The sequence below is a fragment of the Mobula hypostoma genome, chromosome 12, assembly GCF_963921235.1.
Source record: "Mobula hypostoma chromosome 12, sMobHyp1.1, whole genome shotgun sequence".
In the NCBI taxonomy this organism is placed as follows: Eukaryota; Metazoa; Chordata; class Chondrichthyes; order Myliobatiformes; family Myliobatidae; genus Mobula; species Mobula hypostoma.
The window spans coordinates 117,324,399-117,342,072 of record NC_086108.1 but is presented as its reverse complement, the minus strand read 5'-3'; the positions used below and the strand labels follow the sequence as shown (position 1 = coordinate 117,342,072).

Here is a 17,674-nt window from a genome sequence, read left to right as displayed (position 1 = left end):
AAAACACCCAGGAGAGTTATTGACCCCTTCCTGTTTCTAACTTCCACCCACAGAGATTCAGTAGACAATCCCTCCATGACTTCCTACTTTTCTGCAGCCGTGACACTATCTCTGATCACCAGTGCCACGCCCCCACCTCTTTTGCCTCCCTCCCTGTCCTTTCTGAAACATCTAAAGCCTGGCACTCGAAGTAGCCATTCCTGCCCCTGAGCCATCCAAGTCTCTGTAATGGCCACAACATCATAGCTCCAAGTACTGATCCATGCTCTAATCTCATCTGCTTTGTTCATGATGCTTCTTGTATTAAAATTTTCTTTTTACTTTATCCATATTTCTCCAATTTGTTGAGCCCACTCCCTTACTATTTAGTTTAAAGCCCTATCCACAGCCCTAGTTATGCGATTCGCTAAGATCCAGGTCCCATCACAGTTCAGGTGGAGCCCGTCCCATTGGTACAGCTCCCTCCTTCCCCAATACTGGTGCCAATTTCCCATGAATTCAAACCCACTTCTCCCACACCAATCCCTGGGCCATGCATTCAACTCTCTAATCTTCTTCACCCTATGCCAATTTGCACGTGGCTTCAGTAGTAATCCAGACATTACTGCCTCTTTGGTTCTGCTTTTTAATTTAGATCCTAGATGCTCAATTTCTCTCAGCAGAACCTCTTTCCTCATTCTACCTATGTTGTTGGTATCCACATGGACCATGACAACTGGGTCTTTCCCCTCCCACTGCAAATTCCTCTGTAGGTCAGATAAGATGTCCTGATTTTGGGGAGGCAACCCAACTCTATCTTCCAGACAGAGAACTCTGTCTATTCACCTGACTGTACTATCCCTAATTACCACTACATTTCTCTTCTCTCCCTCTCTTGAATGGCTCCCTGAACTACAGTGCCTCAGTTAGGTTGCTCATCCTTCCTACAGCCCCCCATTCCACACAGGGGGCAAAAATCTCAGACCTGTTGGACAAGCTCAAGATCTGAGGCTCCTCCAACACTGATTCCACTACCCACCTCACTCATAGTCAGACCCTCTTGTCCCTGACCACAGACTGAATTTGAGGCCGTGACTCCCTCCTGAAACAGAGAATCCAGGTAACTCCCCCACTCCCTGATGTGCTGCAGCATTTGAAGCCCAGATTCCAGGTCACCAGTTTTGAGCCTCAGTTCCTCGAGCAGCCAACACTTGCTGCAGATGTGGTCATCAGGAACTATAATGGGGTCCACCAGCTCCCACATCATGCAGAACAGCACATCACTTGATCCTGCATCATCCCTACTTTTTTTAATTAGCTGTAATTTAATTACTTTTCATTCAACCACTACAAAATCCTTACCTGCTACTTACCTGTGCCTCCAAAGCCTCAAGGTCCTATCCTACACTGGTCCTCTCACAATGCCTGCTCTGCTTTGACCCTGCTTAATTTGCTCCTGCTAATGAATCGTGATTCGATTAGTCTGCTGCTAATGTGTTGAGCCCCGCGAAACGCTCCTTTATTAAACTCTTCTCCCTGACCTGAGCGAACCTCGCTCTCTCTCTTCGAATCGATTGGTCCACCGCTAATGTGAACTCTCATTCCAATCCTCTCCTCCACACTGGGAAAAAAACTCTTTCTTCAATCCCCTCTAAACCTTTCACTCTTTATCCTAAACCTCTGTCTTCGGGTTTTAGGACCTCTCTTGATATTATATGTTCATAGATTACAGGGAAAATGAATGTGTGTGAGATCGGTCTGGGATCAAGAATAGATTTGATGAACTGATTAGTCTGAGGAATGGGAAATTGTTCAACTCCCTTGAAACTTTCTCCCAGATCGGAGCAACTTCCTGCCCCAGTCCTAATGTGGCCAGTACCACGTGGAATCTCTGTTCTGGAGCAGAAGTTGGCAACATTACTCATGTCACAGACTCATACACAGAACAAGCCCCTCTGGCCCAGCTTGTTCATGCCAATCAATTTGCCAAACTGAACACATCTGATTTGACTGCATTCAGCCCAGATTGCCCCAAACCTGCTACTTGCCCAAGGATCTTTAAATGTTGTAATTGTCCCTACCTCGAATAGAAGAAACATAGAAACATGGGAAACATACAGCACAATACAGGTCTTCGGCCCAGAATGCTGTGCCAAACATGTACTTACTTTAGAAATTACTTAAGGTTACCCATAGTCCTCTATTTACGAAGCTCCATTTACCTATCCAGGAGTCTCTTAAAAGACCCTATTGTATCCGCCTCCACCACTGTCGCCGGGAGCCCATTCCACACACTCACCACTCTCTGTGTAAAAAACTTACCCCTGACATTTCCTCTGTACCTACTTCCAAGCACCTTAAAACTCTGCCCTCTCGTGTTAGCCATTTCAGCCCTGGGAAAAAGCCTCTGACTTTCCACACAATCAATGCCTCTCATCATCTTGTACACCTCTATCAGGTCACCTCTCATCTTCCACCGCTCCAAGGAGAAAAGGCCGAGTTCACTCAACCTATTCTCATAAGGCATGCTCCCCAATCCAGGCAACTAATAGCTAGTTCCTACTCTCTGTGTGAAAAACCTGCCCCTCAGTGCCCCTTAAACCCCCAGACTTTAAACCTGCATCTATTATTATGGAACAGCAGGCCACAGCAGCTGTTGGAAGGATATACTGGATTTGGAGACAGTGCAGAGGAGGTTCCCCAGGTTGATTCCAGAGACGAGGGGGTTAGACCATGAGGAGAGATTGAGTCACCTGGGACTGTACTTGCTGGAATTCAGAAGAATGAGAGGAGATCTTGTAGAAACTCTTTAGATTAGTGATAATTTTTCAAAACTCTTTAGATTCTGGATTAGTTCCTGAGGATTGGAGGGTGGCTAATGTAACCCCATTTTTTAAAAAAGGAGGGAGAGAGAAATCAGGGAATTATAGACCGGTAAGCCTGACATCGGTGGTGGGGAAAATGCCAGAGTCAGTTATCAAAGATGTGATAACAGCCCATTTGGAAAGCGGTGAAATCATCGGACAAAGTCAGCATGGATTTGTGAAAGGAAAATCATGTCTGACGAATCTCATAGAATTTTTTGGGATGTAACTAGTCGAGTGGATAGGAGAGAACCAGCGGATGTGGTATATCTGGATTTTCAAAAGGCTTTTGACAAGGTCCCACACAGGAGATTAGTGTGCAAACTTAAAGTACACGGTATTAGTACACGGTACACGGGGTAAGGTATTGATGTGGATAGAGAATTGGTTGGCAGACAGGAAGCAAAGAGTGGGAATAAACAGGACCTTTTCAGAATGGCAGGAAGTGACTAGCGGGGTACCGCAAGGCTCAGTGCTGGGACCCCAGTTGTTTACAATATATATTAATGACTTAGACGAGGGAATTAAATGCAGCATCTCCGAGTTTGCGGATGACACGAAGCTGGGCGGCAGTGTTAGCTGTGAGGAGGATGCTAAGAGGATGCAGGGTGACTTGGATAGGTTAGGTGAGTGGGCAAATTCATGGCAGATGCAACTTAATGTGGATAAATGTGAAGTTATCCACTTTGGTGGGAAAAATAGGAAAACAGAATGGTGGCTGATTAGGAATAGGGGAGGTGCAACGAGACCTGGGTATCATTGTACACCAGTCATTGAAAGTGGGCATGCAGGTACAGCAGGCGGTGAAAAAGGCGAATGGTATGCTGGCATTCATAGCAAGAGGATTCGAGTACAGGAGCAGAGAGGTACTACTGCAGTTGTACAAGGCCTTGGTGAGACCACACCTGGACTATTGTGTGCAGTTTTGGTCCCCTAATCTGAGGAAAGACATTCTTGCCATAGAGGAGGTACAAAGAAGGTTCACCAGATTGATTCCTGGGATGGCAGGACTTTCATATGATGAAAGGCTGGATCGGCTAGGCTTATACTCTCTGGAATTTAGAAGATTGAGGGGGGATCTTATTGAAACGTATAAAGTTCTAAAGGGATTGGATAGGCTAGATGTAGGAAGATTGTTCCCGATGTTGGGGAAGCCCAGAACGAGGGGTCACAGTTTGAGGATAAAGGGGAAGCATTTTAGGACCGAGATGAGGGAAAACTTCTTCACACAGAGAGTGATGAATTTGTGGAATTCTCTGCCACAGGAAACAGTTGAGGCCAGTTCATTAGCTATATTTAAGAGGGAGTTAGATAGGGCCCTTATGGCTGAAGGGATCGGGGGTATGGAGAGAAGGCAGGTACAGGGTTCTGAGTTGGATGATCAGCCATGATCATACTGAATAGCGGTGCAGGCTCGAACGGCCGAATAGCCTACTCCTGCACCTATTTTCTATGTTTCTAGAAACATAACATTATGAGAAGGACATATAATAATAGAGGCAGGAAAGTTGCTTGCACTGGTAGGTGAGACTAGAACTGTGGGACATAGCCTCAAGATTCAGGGGAGTAGATTTAGGATGGAGATGAGGAGGAACTGCTTTTCCCACGGAGTGGTAAATCTGTGGAATTCTCTGCCCAATGAAGCAGTGGAAGCTACCTCAGTAAATATATTTAGGACAAGTTTGGGCAGATTTTTGCATAGTAGGGGAATTAAGGGTTCTGTGAAAAAGGCAGGTAGGTGGAGGTGAGTCCATGGCCAGATTAGCCATGATGTTATTGAATGGTGGAGCAGGCTCGATGGGTCAGATGGCCGACTCCTGCTTCTATTTCTTTTGTTTTTGTGTTTAACAGTTACACAGATCTGGGATCAATCCTGAACTCTGGTGCTGTCCGTGTGGAGTATGCATGTTCACTCTGTGTCCATGGCGGTTTCCCCCAGGTGCCCTGGTGCCCTCCCACATCCCAAAGACATGTGGGTCACTGGGTTAATTGGCTGCTGTAAATTGTCACCAATGTGTGGGTGAGGGGTGGAATCTGCCCAGGGCTGTTGGGAGTGAAATGAGATCAGTGTAAGATTGATGTCAAAGGTGTCAACTGACTCAGTGTGCTGAGTGGTTCTCTGCAGTTAACATCATGCTTTGATATATTACCATTGTTCACAAAATTGCAATTGATTCGACTGTAACAGAATAAGACAGCCAATGGATGGTAAAATCAATGATTCTGAAATCCCAATCAGCATTAACGAGGTGGAATCACAGTCATTAAATATTTAAACATTCAAGCTCTCTGCCTTTCATTCCAGTTCTGAGGTCAAATCACACAGATCACAGGACCTGTAAGATGCTGCCTGGGCACAGGACCACTCCCTTGGTCAGCCCAGTGACTCATTTAGTCAGCATCCCTCCCCATGCAGCGTAAACTTCCCTTTCATTCCAGAGAAAAAGACCTGTGATTAATCCACACTCATTAACTGAAACATTTTCACCAGGGACCCTTTGCAAGACGATAAAGTTATTCAAGGAGAGAGAGATGCAGTGCAGAGTGACAGGGAGAGAGAGGGGCGAGGAACAGCAGTATAACAGGGAAAGAAAGCGGAGTGACAGAGAGATGGGAAAGATGAGTGACAGGGAGGGAGAGATGGAGATCAGAGTGACGGAGAGAGAGATGGAGATCAGAGTGACGGAGAGAGAGATGGAGATCAGAGTGACGGGATGAGAGTGTTGGAGATCAGAATGACAGATGGAAAGAGATAGAGTTCAGAGTGACAGGGAGAGAGTGTTGGAGATTAGAGTGACAGGGAGAGAGAGATGGAGATCAGAGTGACAGGGAGAGAGAGATCGAGATCAGAGTGACAGGGAGAAAGTCTTGGAGAACAGAGTGCCAGGGAGAGAGTGTTGGATATCAGAGGGACAGGGAGAAAGTGTTGGAGATCAGAATGACAGGGAGAGAGTGTTGGAGATCACAGTGACAGGGAGAGAGTGTTGGAGATCAGAGTGACAGGGAGAGAGTGTTGGAGATCAGAGTGACAGGGAGAGAGAGATGGAGATCAGAGTGACAGGGAGAGAGAGATGGAGATCAGAGTGACAGGGAGAGAGTGTTGGAGATCAGAATGACAGATGGAGAGAGATGGAGTTCAGAGTGACGGGGAGAGAGAGATGGAGATCAGAGTGACAGGGAGAGAGAGATGGAGATCAGAGTGACAGGGAGAGAGAGATCGAGATCAGAGTGACAGGGAGAAAGTCTTGGAGAACAGAGTGCCAGGGAGAGAGTGTTGGATATCATAGGGACAGGGAGAAAGTGTTGGAGATCAGAATGACAGGGAGAGAGTGTTGGAGATCAGAGTGACAGGGAGAGAGTGTTGGAGATCAGAGTGACAGGGAGAGAGTGTTGGAGATCAGAGTGACAAGAAGAGAGAGATGGAGATCAGAGTGACAGGGAGAGAGTGTTGGAGATCAGAGTCACAGGGTGTTGTAGATCAGAGTGAGAGGGAGAGAGTGTTGGAGATCAGAGTGATAAGGAGAGAGTGTTGAAGATCAGAGTGACAGGGAGAGAGAGATGGAGATCAGAGTGATAGGGAGAGAGTGTTGTAGATCAGAGTGAGAGGGAGAGAGTGTTGGAGATCAGAGTGACAGAGAGAGAGAGAGATAGAGAACAGAGTGACAGGGAAAGAGTGTTGGAGATCAGAGTGACAGGAAGAGAGAGATGAAGATCAGAGTGACAGGGAGAGAGTGTTGGAGATCAGAGTGACAGGGAGAGAGAGATGGAGATCAGAGTGACAGGGAGAGAGAGATGGAGATCAGAGTGACAGGGAGAGAGTGTTGGAGATCAGAATGACAGATGGAGAGAGATGGAGTTCAGACTGACGGGGAGAGAGAGATGGAGATCAGAGTGACAGGGAGAGAGAGATGGAGATCAGAGTGACGGAGAGGGTGTTGGAGATCAGAGTGACAGGGAGAGAGGGATGGAGATCAGAGTGAAGGGAGAGAGAGATGGAGATCAGGATGACAGGGAGAGAGTGTTGGAGATCAGAGTGACAGGGAGAGAATGTTGGAGATCAGAGTGGCTAGGAGAGAGAAATGGAGATCAGAGTGACAGGGAAAGAGTGTTGGAGATCAGAATGACAGATGGAAAGAGATGGAGTTCAGAGTGACAGGGAGAGAGAGCTGGAGATCAGAGTGACAGGGAAAGAGTGTTGGAGGTCAGAGTCACGGGGAGAGAGTGTTGGAGATCAGTGTGACTGGGAGAGAGATGGAGATCAGAGTGACTGGGAGAGAGTGCTGGAGATCAGACGGACAGGGAGAAAGTGTTGGAGATAAGAGTGACAGGGAGAGAGTGTTGAAGATCAGAGTCACAGGGAGAGAGTGCTGGAGATCAGAGTGACAGGGAGAGAGAGATGGAGATCAGAGTGACAGGGAGAGAGTGTTGGAGATCAGAGTGACAGGGAAAGTTTGTTGGAGATCAGAGTGAGGGGGAGAGCGTTGGAGATCACAGTGACAGGGAGAGAGAGACGGAGATCAGAGTGACAGGGAGAGAGGGATGGAGATGAGAGTGACAGGGAGAGAGAGATGGAGATCAGAGTGACATGTAGAGAGAGATGGAGATCAGAGTGACAGGGGAGAGCGTTGGAGATCAGAGTGACAGGGAGAAAGTGTTGGAGATCAGAGTGACAGGGAGAGAGAGATGGAGAACAGAGTGACAGGGAGAGAGTGTTGGAGATCAGAGTGACAAGGAGAGTGTGTTGGAGATCAGAGTGACAGGGAGAGAGAGATGGAGATCAGAGTGACAGGGAGAGAGAAAGAGATCAGAGTGACAGGGAGAAGGTGTTGGAGATCAGAGGTTCAGATGGAGAGAGATGGAGATCAGAGTGACAGGGAGAGAGATGGTGATCAGAGTGACAGGGTGAGAGTGTTGGAGATCAGAATGACAGATGGAAAGAGATGGAGTTCAGAGTGACAGGGAGAGAGTGTTGGAGATCAGAGTGACAGGGAGAGAGAGATGAAGATCAGAGGGATAGGCAGAGAGAGATGGAGATCAGAGTGACAGGGTGAGAGTGTTGGAGATCAGAATGACAGATGGAAAGAGATGGAGTTCAGAGTGACAGGGAGAGAGTGTTGGAGATCAGAGTGACAGGGAGAGAGAGATGGAGATCAGAGTGACAGGGAGAGAGAGATGGAGATCAGAGTGACAGGGAGAGAGTGTTGTTGATCAGAGTGAGAGGGAGAGAGTGTTGGAGATCAGAGTGACAGGGAGAGAGGGATGGAGATCAGAGTGAAGGGAGAGAGAGATGGAGATCAGGATGACAGGGAGAGAGCGTTGGAGGTCAGAGTCACGGGGAGAGAGTGTTGGAGATCAGCGTGACTGGGAGAGAGAGATGGAGATCAGAGTGACAGAGAGAGAGTGTTGGAGATCAGAATGACAGATGGAGAGAGATGGAGTTCAGAGTGACAGGAAGAGAGAGATGGAGATCACAGTGACAAGGAAAGAGTGCTGGAGATCAGAGTCACGGGGAGAGAGTGTTGGAGATCAGCGTGACTGGGAGAGTGAGATGGAGATCAGAGTGACGTAGAGAGAGATTGAGATTACAGTGACAGGGAGAGGGTGTTGGAGATCAGAGTGACAGGGAGAGAGGGATGGAGATCAGAGTGAAGGGAGAGAGAGCTGGAGATCAGAGTGACAGGGAGAGAGTGTTGGAGATCAGAGTCACGGGGAGAGAGTGGTGTAGATCAGCGTGACTGGGAGAGAGAGATGGAGATCAGAGTGACAGGGAGAGAGTGCTGGAGATCAGACGGACAGGGAGAAAGTGTTGGAGATAAGAGTGACAGGGAGAGAGTGTTGAAGATCAGAGTCACAGGGAGAGAGTGCTGGAGATCAGAGTGACAGGGAGAGAGAGATGGAGATCAGAGTGACAGGGGGAGAGCGTTGGAGATCAGAATGACAGGGAGAAAGTGTTGGAGATCAGAGTGACAGGGAGAGAGAGATGGAGAACAGAGTGACAGGGAGAGAGTGTTGCAGATCAGAGTGACAAGGATAGAATGTTGGAGATCAAAGTGACAGGGAGAGAGAGATGGAGATCAGAGTGACAGGGAGAGAGTGTTGGAGAACAGAGTGACAGATGGAGAGAGATGGAGATCAGAGTGACGGAGAGAGAGATGGAGATCAGAGTGACAGGGAGAGAGTGTTGGAGATCAGAGTGACAGGGAGAGAGAGAGATGGAGAGCAGAGTGACAGGGAGAGACATGGAGACAAGAGTGACAGGGAGAGAGTGTTGGAGATCAGAATGACAGATGGAAAGAGATGGAGTTCAGAGTGACAGGGAGAGAGTGTTGGAGATCAGAGTGACAGGGAGAGAGAGATGGAGATCAGAGTGACAGGGAGAGCGAGATGGAGATCAGAGTGACAGCGAGAGAGTGTTTTTGATCAGAGTGAGTGAGAGAGAGTGTTGGAGATCAGAATGACGGAGAGAGTGTGGGAGATCAGAGTGACAGGGAGGGAGAGATTGAGATCAGAGTGACAGGGAGAGAGGGTAGGAGATCAGAATGACAGATGTAGAGAGATGGAGTTCAGAGTGACAGGGAGAGAGAGATGGAGATCAGAGTGACAGGGAGAGAGTGCTGGAGATCAGAGTCACGGGGAGAGAGTGTTGGAGATCAGCGTGACAGGGAGAGAGAGATGGAGATCAGAGTGACAGGGAGAGAGATGGAGATCAGAGTGACAGGGAGAGGGTGTTGGAGATCAGGATGACAGGGAGAGAGCGTTGGAGGTCAGAGTGACGGAGAGAATTTTGGAGATCAGAGTGGCTCGGAGAGAGAGATGGAGATCAGAGTGACAGGGAGAGAGTGTGGGAGATCAGAGTGACAGGGAAAGAGTGTTGGAGATCAGCAATGATAGATGGAGAGAGATGGAGTTCAGAGTGACCGGGAGAGAGAGCTGGAGATCAGAGTGACAGGGAGAAAGTGTTGGAGATCAGAGTCACGGGGAGAGAGTGTTGGAGATCAGCGTGACTGGGAGAGAGAGATGGAGATCAGAGTGACAGGGAGAGAGTGTTGGAGATCAGAGGGACAGGGAGAAAGTGTTGGAGATCAGAGTGACAGAGAGAGAGTGTTGAAGATCAGAGTCACAGGGAGAGAGTGCTGGAGATCAGAGTAACAGGGAGAGAGAGATGGAGATCAGAGTGACAGGGAGAGAGTGTTGGAGATCAGAGTGACAGGGAAAGAGTGTTGGAGATCAGAGTGGCAGGGAGAGAGTGTTTTGGAGTTTAGAGTGACAGGGAGAGACAGATGGAGATCAGAGTGACAGGGAGAGAGCTATGGAGATCACAGTGACAGGGAGAGAGTGCTGGAAATCAGAGTCACGGGGAGAGAGTGTTGGAGCTCAGCGTGACAGGGAGAGAGAGATGGAGATCAGAGTGAGAGGGAGAGAGTGTTGGAGATCAGAATGATGAAGAGAGTGTTGTAGATCAGAGTGAGAGGGAGAGAGAGAGAGATAGGGAACAGAGTGACAGGGAAAGAGTATTGGAGATCAGAGTGACAGGGAGAGAGAGATGGAGATCAGAGTGACAGGGACGGAGAGATGGAGATCAGAGTGACAGGGAGAGAGGGTTGGAGATCAGAGTGGCTCGGAGAGAGAGATGTAGATCAGAGTGACAGGGAGAGAGTGTGGGAGATCAGAGTGACAGGGAAAGAGTGTTGGAGATCAGCAATGAAAGATGGAGAGAGATGGAGTTCAGAGTGACAGGGAGAGAGAGCTGGAGATCAGAGTGACAGGGAGAGAGTGTTGGAGATCAGAGTCACGGGGAAAGAGAGCTGGAGATCAGCGTGACTGGGAGAGAGAGATGGAGATCAGAGTGACAGGGAGAGAGTGTGGGAGATCAGAGTGACAGGGAGAGAGATGGAGATCAGAGTGACAGGGATAGAGTGTTGGAGATCAGAATGACAGATGGAAGGAGATGGAGTTCAGAGTGACAGGGAGAGAGTGTTGGAGATCAGAGTGACAGGGAGAGAGAGATGGAGATCAGAGGGATAGGGAGAGAGAGATGGAGATCAGAATGACAGGGTGAGCGTGTTGGAGATCAGAATGACAGATGCAGAGAGATGGAGTTCAGAGTGACAGGGAGAGAGTGTGGGAGATCAGAGTGACAGGGAAAGAGTGTTGGAGATCAGCAATGATAGATGGAGACAGATGGAGTTCAGAGTGACAGGGAGAGAGAGCTGGAGATCAGAGTGACAGGGAGAGAGTGTTGGAGATCAGAGTCACGGGGTGAGAGTGTTGGAGATCAGCGTGACTGGGAGAGAGAGATGGAGATCAGAGTGAGAGGGAGAGAGTGTTGGAGATCAGAGGGACAGGGAGAAAGTGTTGGAGATCAGAGTGACAGGGAGAGAGTGTTGAAGATCAGAGTCACAGGGAGAGAGTGCTGGAGATCAGAGTGACAGGGAGAGAGAGTTGGAGATCAGAGTGACAGGGAGAGAGTGTTGGAGATCATAGTGACAGGGAAAGAGTGTTGGAGATCAGAGTGGCAGGGAGAGAGTGTTTTGGAGATTATAGTGACAGGGAGTGACAGATGGAGATCAGAGTGACAGGGAGATACCTCTGGAGATCAGAGTGACAGGGAGAGAGATGGAGATCACAGTGACAGGGATAGAGTGTTGGAGATCAGAGTTTCAGATGGAGAGAGATGGAGATCAGAGTGACAGGGAGAGAGAGATGGAGATCAGAGTGACGGAGAGAGAGATGGTGATCAGAGTGACAGGGTGAGAGTGTTGGAGATCAGAATGACAGATGGAAAGAGATGGAGTTCAGAGTGACAGGGAGAGAGTGTTGGAGATCAGAGTGACAGGGAGAGAGAGATGGAGATCAGAGGGATAGGGAGAGAGAGATGGAGATCAGAGTGACAGGGTGAGAGTGTTGGAGATCAGAATGACAGATGCAGAGAGATGGAGTTCAGAGTGACAGGGGGAGAGTGTGGGAGATCAGAGTGACAGGGAAAGAGTGTTGGAGATCAGAGTGGCAGGGAGAGAGTGTTTTGGAGATTATAGTGACAGGGAGAGACAGATGGAGATCAGAGTGACAGGGAGATAGCTCTGGAGATCAGAGTGACAGGGAGAGAGATGGAGATCAGAGTGACAGGGATAGAGTGTTCGAGATCCGAGTTTCAGATGGAGAGAGATGGAGATCAGAGTGACAGGGAGAGAAGATGACAGGGAGAGAGAGATGGAGATCAGAGTGACAGGAGAGAGAGATGGGATCAGAGTGACAGGGTGAGAGTGTTGGAGATCAGAATGACAGATGGAAAGAGATGGAGTTCAGAGTGACAGGGAGAGTCGTTGGAGATCAGTGACAGGGAGAGAGTGTTGGAGATCAGAGTGACAGGGAGAGAGAGATGGAGATCAGAGTGACAGGGAGAGAGAGATGGAGATCAGAGTGACAGGGTGAGAGTGTTGGAGATCAGAATGACAGATGCAGAGAGATGGAGATCAGAGTGACAGGGAGAGAGTGTGGGAGATCAGAGTGACAGGGAAAGAGTGTTGGAGATCAGAGTGACAGGGAGAGAGAGATGGAGATCAGAGTGACAGGAGAGAGTGTTGTTGATCAGAGTGAAAGGGAGAGAGTGTTGGAGATCAGATTGAAAGGGAGAGAGTGTTTTGGAGATCAGAGTGACAGGGACACAGATGGACATTCGAGTGACAAGGGAGAGAGCTCTGGAGATCAGAGTGACAGGGAGAGAGAGATGGAGATCAGAGTGACAGGGAGAGAGTGTTGGAGATCAGAGTGACAGGGAGAGAGTGTTGGAGATCAGAGTGACAGGGACAGAGATGGAGATTAGAGTGTCAGGGAGAGAGTGTTGGAGATCAGATTGAACGGGAGAGGATGTTAGAGATCAGAGTGTCTGAGAGAGTGTTTTGGAGATTAGAGTGACAGAGAGAGACAGATGGAGATCAGAGTGACAGGGAGAGAGCTATGGAGATCAGAGTGACAGGGAGAGAGCAATGGAGATCAGAGTGACAGGGAAAGAGTGTTGGAGATCAGATTGACAGGGAGACAGAGATGGAGATCAGAGTGACAGGGATAGAGTGTTGGAAATCAGAGTGACAGGGAGACGTGTTGGAGATCAGAGTGACAGTGTGAAAGGGATGGAGATCAGAGTGACAGGGAGAGAGATGGAGATCACAGTGACAGGGAGAGAGTGTTGGAGATCAGAGTGACAGGGAGAGAGAGTTGGACATGAGTGACGGAAAGAGAGACAGAGATCAGAGTGACAGGGAGAGAGTGTTGGAGATCAGTGTGACTGGGAGAGAGAGATGGAGATCAGAGTGACAGAGAGAGAGATGGCGATCAGAGTGACAGGTAGAGCGAAATGGAGATCAGAGTGACAGGGAGAGAGTGTTGGAGATCAGAGTGACAGGGAGAGAGAGATGGAGATCAGAGTGACAGGGAGAGAGAGCTGCAGGTTAAAGTATCAGGGAGAGAGAGATGGAGATCACGGTGACAGGGAGAGAGACATGGAGATCAGAGTGACAGGGAGAGAGTGTTGGAGATCAGAGTGACAGGGAGAGAGAGATGGAGTTCAGAGTGATAGGGAGAGAGTGTTGGAGATCAGAGTGACAGGGAGAGAGTGTTGGAGATCAGAGTGACAGGGAGAGAGAGATGGAGATCAAAGTGACAGGGAGAGAGAGAGATGGAGATCAGAGTGATAGTGAGAGATTGTTGGAGATCACAGTGACAGGGAGAGAGTGTTGGAGATCAGAGTGACAGGGAGAGAGAGATGGAGATCAGAGTGACAGGGAGAGAGAGAGATGGAGATCAGAGTGACAGGGACAGAGTGTTGGAGATCCGAGTGACAGTGAGAGAGAGAGATGGAGATCAGAGTGACAGCGAGAGAGAGATGGAGATCAGAGTGAAAGGGAGAGACTGTTGGAGATCAGAGTGTCAAGGAGAGAGTGTTTTGGAGATTAGAGTGACAGGGAGAGACAGATGGAGATCAGAGTGACAGGGAGAGAGCTATGGAGATCAGAGTGACAGGGAGAGAGAGATGGAGATCAGAGTGACAGGGAGAGAGAAATGGAGATCAGAGGGACAGGGAGAGAGTGTTGGAGATCAGAGTGACAGGGAGAGAGTGTTAGAGACCAGAGTGACAGGGAGAAAGTGTTGGAGATCATAGTGATAGTGAGAGCGGGATGGAGATCAGAGTGACAGGGAGAGTGAGATGGAGATGAGAGTGACAGGGAGAGAGAGATGGAGATCAGAGTGACAGGGAGACGTGTTGGAGATCAGAGTGACAGTGAGAAAGGGATGGAGATCAGAGTGACAGGGAGAGAGAGATGGAGATCAGAGTGTCAGGGAGAGAGACATGGAGATCAGAGTGACAGGGAGTTAGTGTTGGAGATCTGAGTGACGGAGAGAGTGCTGGAGATCAGAGTAACAGGGGGAGAGAGATGGAGTTCACAGTGACAGGGGGAGAGACAGATGGAGATCAGAGTGACAGGGAGAGAGATGGAGACCAGAGTGACAGGGAGAGAGAGATGGAGATCAGAGTGACAGGGAGAGAGAGATGCAGGTGAAAGTATCAGTGAGAGAGAGATGGAGATCACAGTGACAGGGAGAGAGACATGGAGATCAGAGTGACAGGGAGAGAGACATGGAGATCAGAGTGACAGGGAGAGAGTGTTGGAGATCTGAGTGACAGGGAGAGAGAGATGGAGATCAAAGTGACAGGGAGAGAGAGAGATGGAGATCAGAGTGACAGTGAGAGAGTGTTGGAGATCACAGTGACAGGGAAAGAGTGTTGGAGATCAGAGTGACAGGGAGAGAGTGTGTTGGAGATAAGAGTGACAGGCAGACGTGTTGGAGATCAGAGTGACAGTGAGAAAGGGATGGAGATCAGAGTGACAGGGAGAGAGAGATGGAGATCAGAGTGACAGGGAGAGAGAGATGGAGATCAGAGTGACAGGGAGAGAGAGATGGAGATCACAGTGACAGGGAGAGTGACATGGAGATCAGAGTGACAGGGAGAGAGTGTTGGAGATCAGAGTGACAGGGAGAGAGAGATGGAGATCAGAGTAACAGGGAGACGTGTTGGAGATCAAAGTGACAGTGAGAGAGTGTTGGAGATCACAGTGACAGGGAAAGAGTGTTGGAGATCAGAGTGACAGGGAGAGCGAGATGGAGATCAGAGTGACTTGGAGAGAGAGCTGCAGGTTAAAGTTTCAGGGAGAGAGAGATGGAGATCACAGTGACAGCGAGAGAGACATGGAGATCAGAGTGACAGGGAGAGAGTGTTGGAGATCATAGGGATGGAGAGAGAGATGGAGATCAGAGTGACAGGGAGAGAGTGTTGGAGATCAGAGTGACAGGGAGAGAGTCTTGGAGATCAGAGTGACAGGGAGAGAGTCTTGGAGATCAGAGTGACAGGGAGAAGGTGTTGGAGATCAGATTGAAAGGGAGAGAGTGTTAGAGATCAGAGTGACTGAGAGAGTGTTTTGGAGATTAGAGTGACAGGGAGAGACATATGGAGATCAGAGTGTCAGGGAGAGGGATGGAGATCAGAGAAACAGGGAGAGAGAGATGGAGATCAGTGTGACAGGGAGAGAGAGATGGAGATCAGAGTGACAGGGAGAGAGTGTTGGAGATCAGAGTGACAGGGACAGAGATGGAGATTCGAGTGACAGGGAGAGACAGATGGAGATCAGAGTGACTGGGAGAGAGAGATGGAGATCAGAGTGTCAGGGAGAGAGACATGGAGATCAAAGTGACAGGGAGTGAGTGTTGGAGATCTGAGTGACAGGGAGAGAGTGTTGGAGATCAGAGTGACAGGGGGAGAGAGATGGAGATGAAAGTGACAGGGAGAGAGAGAGATGGAGATCAGAGTGACAGTGAGAGAGTATTGGAGATCACAGTGACAGGGAAAGATTGTTGGAGGTCAGAGTGACAGGGATACAGAGATGGAGATCAGAGTGACAGGGAGAGAGTGTGTTGGAGATCAGAGTGTCAGGCAGACGTGTTGGAGATCAGAGTGACAGTGAGAAAGGGATGGAGATCAGAGTGACAGGGAGAGAGAGATGGAGATCAGAGTGACAGGGAGAGAGATGAAGACCAGAGTGACAGGGAGAGAGAGATGGAGATCAGAGTGACAGGGAGAGAGAGATGCAGGTGAAAGTATCAGGGAGAGAGAGATGGAGATCAGAGTGACAGGGAGAGAGACATGGAGATCAGAGTGACAGGGAGAGAGTGTTGAAGATCAGTGTGACTGGGAGAGAGAGATGGAGATCAGAGTGACAGGGAGAGAGTGTTGGAGATCAGTGACAGAGAGAGAGAGATGGAGATCAGTGTGACAGGGAGAGAGAGATGGAGATCAGAGTGACAGGAAGAGAGAGATGGAGATCCGAGTGACAGGGAGAGAGAGATGGAGATCAGAGTGACAGGGAGAGAGTGTTGGAGATCAGAGTGACAGGGAGAGAGAGATGGAGATCAGAGTGACAGGGAGAGAGAGATGGAGATCAGAGTGTCAGCGAGAGAGAGAGAGAGGGAGGGAGGGATGGAGAGCAGAGTGACATGGAGGGAGAGAGAGAGAGGGAGAGAGGGAGGGAGGGAGAGCAGGGTGACATGGAGGGGGTGAGGGGGAGAGAGGGAGGGAGGGAGGGATGGAGAGCAGGGTGACGGAAAGAGGGAGAGAGGGAGGGAGGGATGGAGAGCAGGGTGACAGAGAGAGAGAGGCCATGGAACACAGACAGGGAGGGTGAGCAAGATAGAGAGCAGACAAGGAGAGACAGATGGAGAGCAAAGTGAGAAGGAGAGAGACGCAGATGGAGAACAGAGTGACAGGGAGTGAGAGAGAGGGAATGGGAGTGACAAGGGGAGAGATAAACATAGATATCGGGAAAGAAACAGACACGTACACATTGAGAAAGAGGCAGAAAGAGACGAGTACAGAGAAACACAAAGCACACATTCGCACACATTCACACACACAGAAACACATCACAGACTCACACACACACTCACACACACAGAAACATACTCTCCATAAACAAACTCGCACACATACACATACACACTATCCCCATACCCCACACACAGGAACATACAAACACACTCCCCCAACACAATACACTCTCGGAAACACATTCACGCATTTTCACTTGCACACATATACGCATAGGCACTCACAGACAAGAACACAGATTCACATTGACATACCACCCACACACACACACACACACACACACACACACACATATATATGTGGACACACAGTGAACCCCCCGCCCCCTACACATCCACGTCCTGTGCGGCCGGTCAGAATGCCTTTGCAGGGGCTCTGGAATCGAAGGCAGCTCCCTACACGCCGCTCCCCCGATCTCTCACTTACCCACGAACTGTCCTGTCCCAGTAGCAGCAACAACAGCAGCGGTCCGCAGCCGCAACGCGTCCACATCCCCATCGCCATCGCCAGCCTGGCCCTGGCGCCGCGCCGACAGCCAGCCACGCTCGGTTTCCGTCTGCCCGTGGCCGGTGGTCAACTCCGGCCGCCGCTGCGTCCGCCCTCCCCTCCTCTCCTCCCACCCTCCAACGGCACCTGCAGCCCTCTCCCTCCCAGCAGCCGGAACACGCAGTGTCCAACCTCCCTCCAACTAGACAATGCAGTCTCCGGTAGGGAGAGGGCCCCTCGGACACATCTCCCGGGACCTCGCGGCGGATGTGACTGCGAGGCACTGCTGTGGATGCAGGGGCGATCGGCCTCTCTCCTTGCGGACACTCACCCTGATGGGCAGTCTGCTGTCCGCTGCACTGCACGCAGTTTCCGTCTCCTTATTACATGATACCCCCCGATAATC

General features: G+C 49.6%; 1 protein-coding gene across 1 annotated transcript in view; it reads right to left on the bottom strand.

Moving 5' to 3' along the window:
• Nucleotides 1–17,331, bottom strand: part of olfm3a (olfactomedin 3a) — a 65,244-nt gene extending 47,913 nt beyond the window's left edge. The window contains exon 1 of the mRNA XM_063065086.1: nt 17,209–17,331. Within this exon, the coding sequence (XP_062921156.1) occupies nt 17,209–17,286 (78 nt within the window). The 5' untranslated portion in view covers nt 17,287–17,331. The remainder of the gene's footprint in view (nt 1–17,208) is intronic.
• Nucleotides 17,332–17,674: the final 343 nt, after the last annotated feature.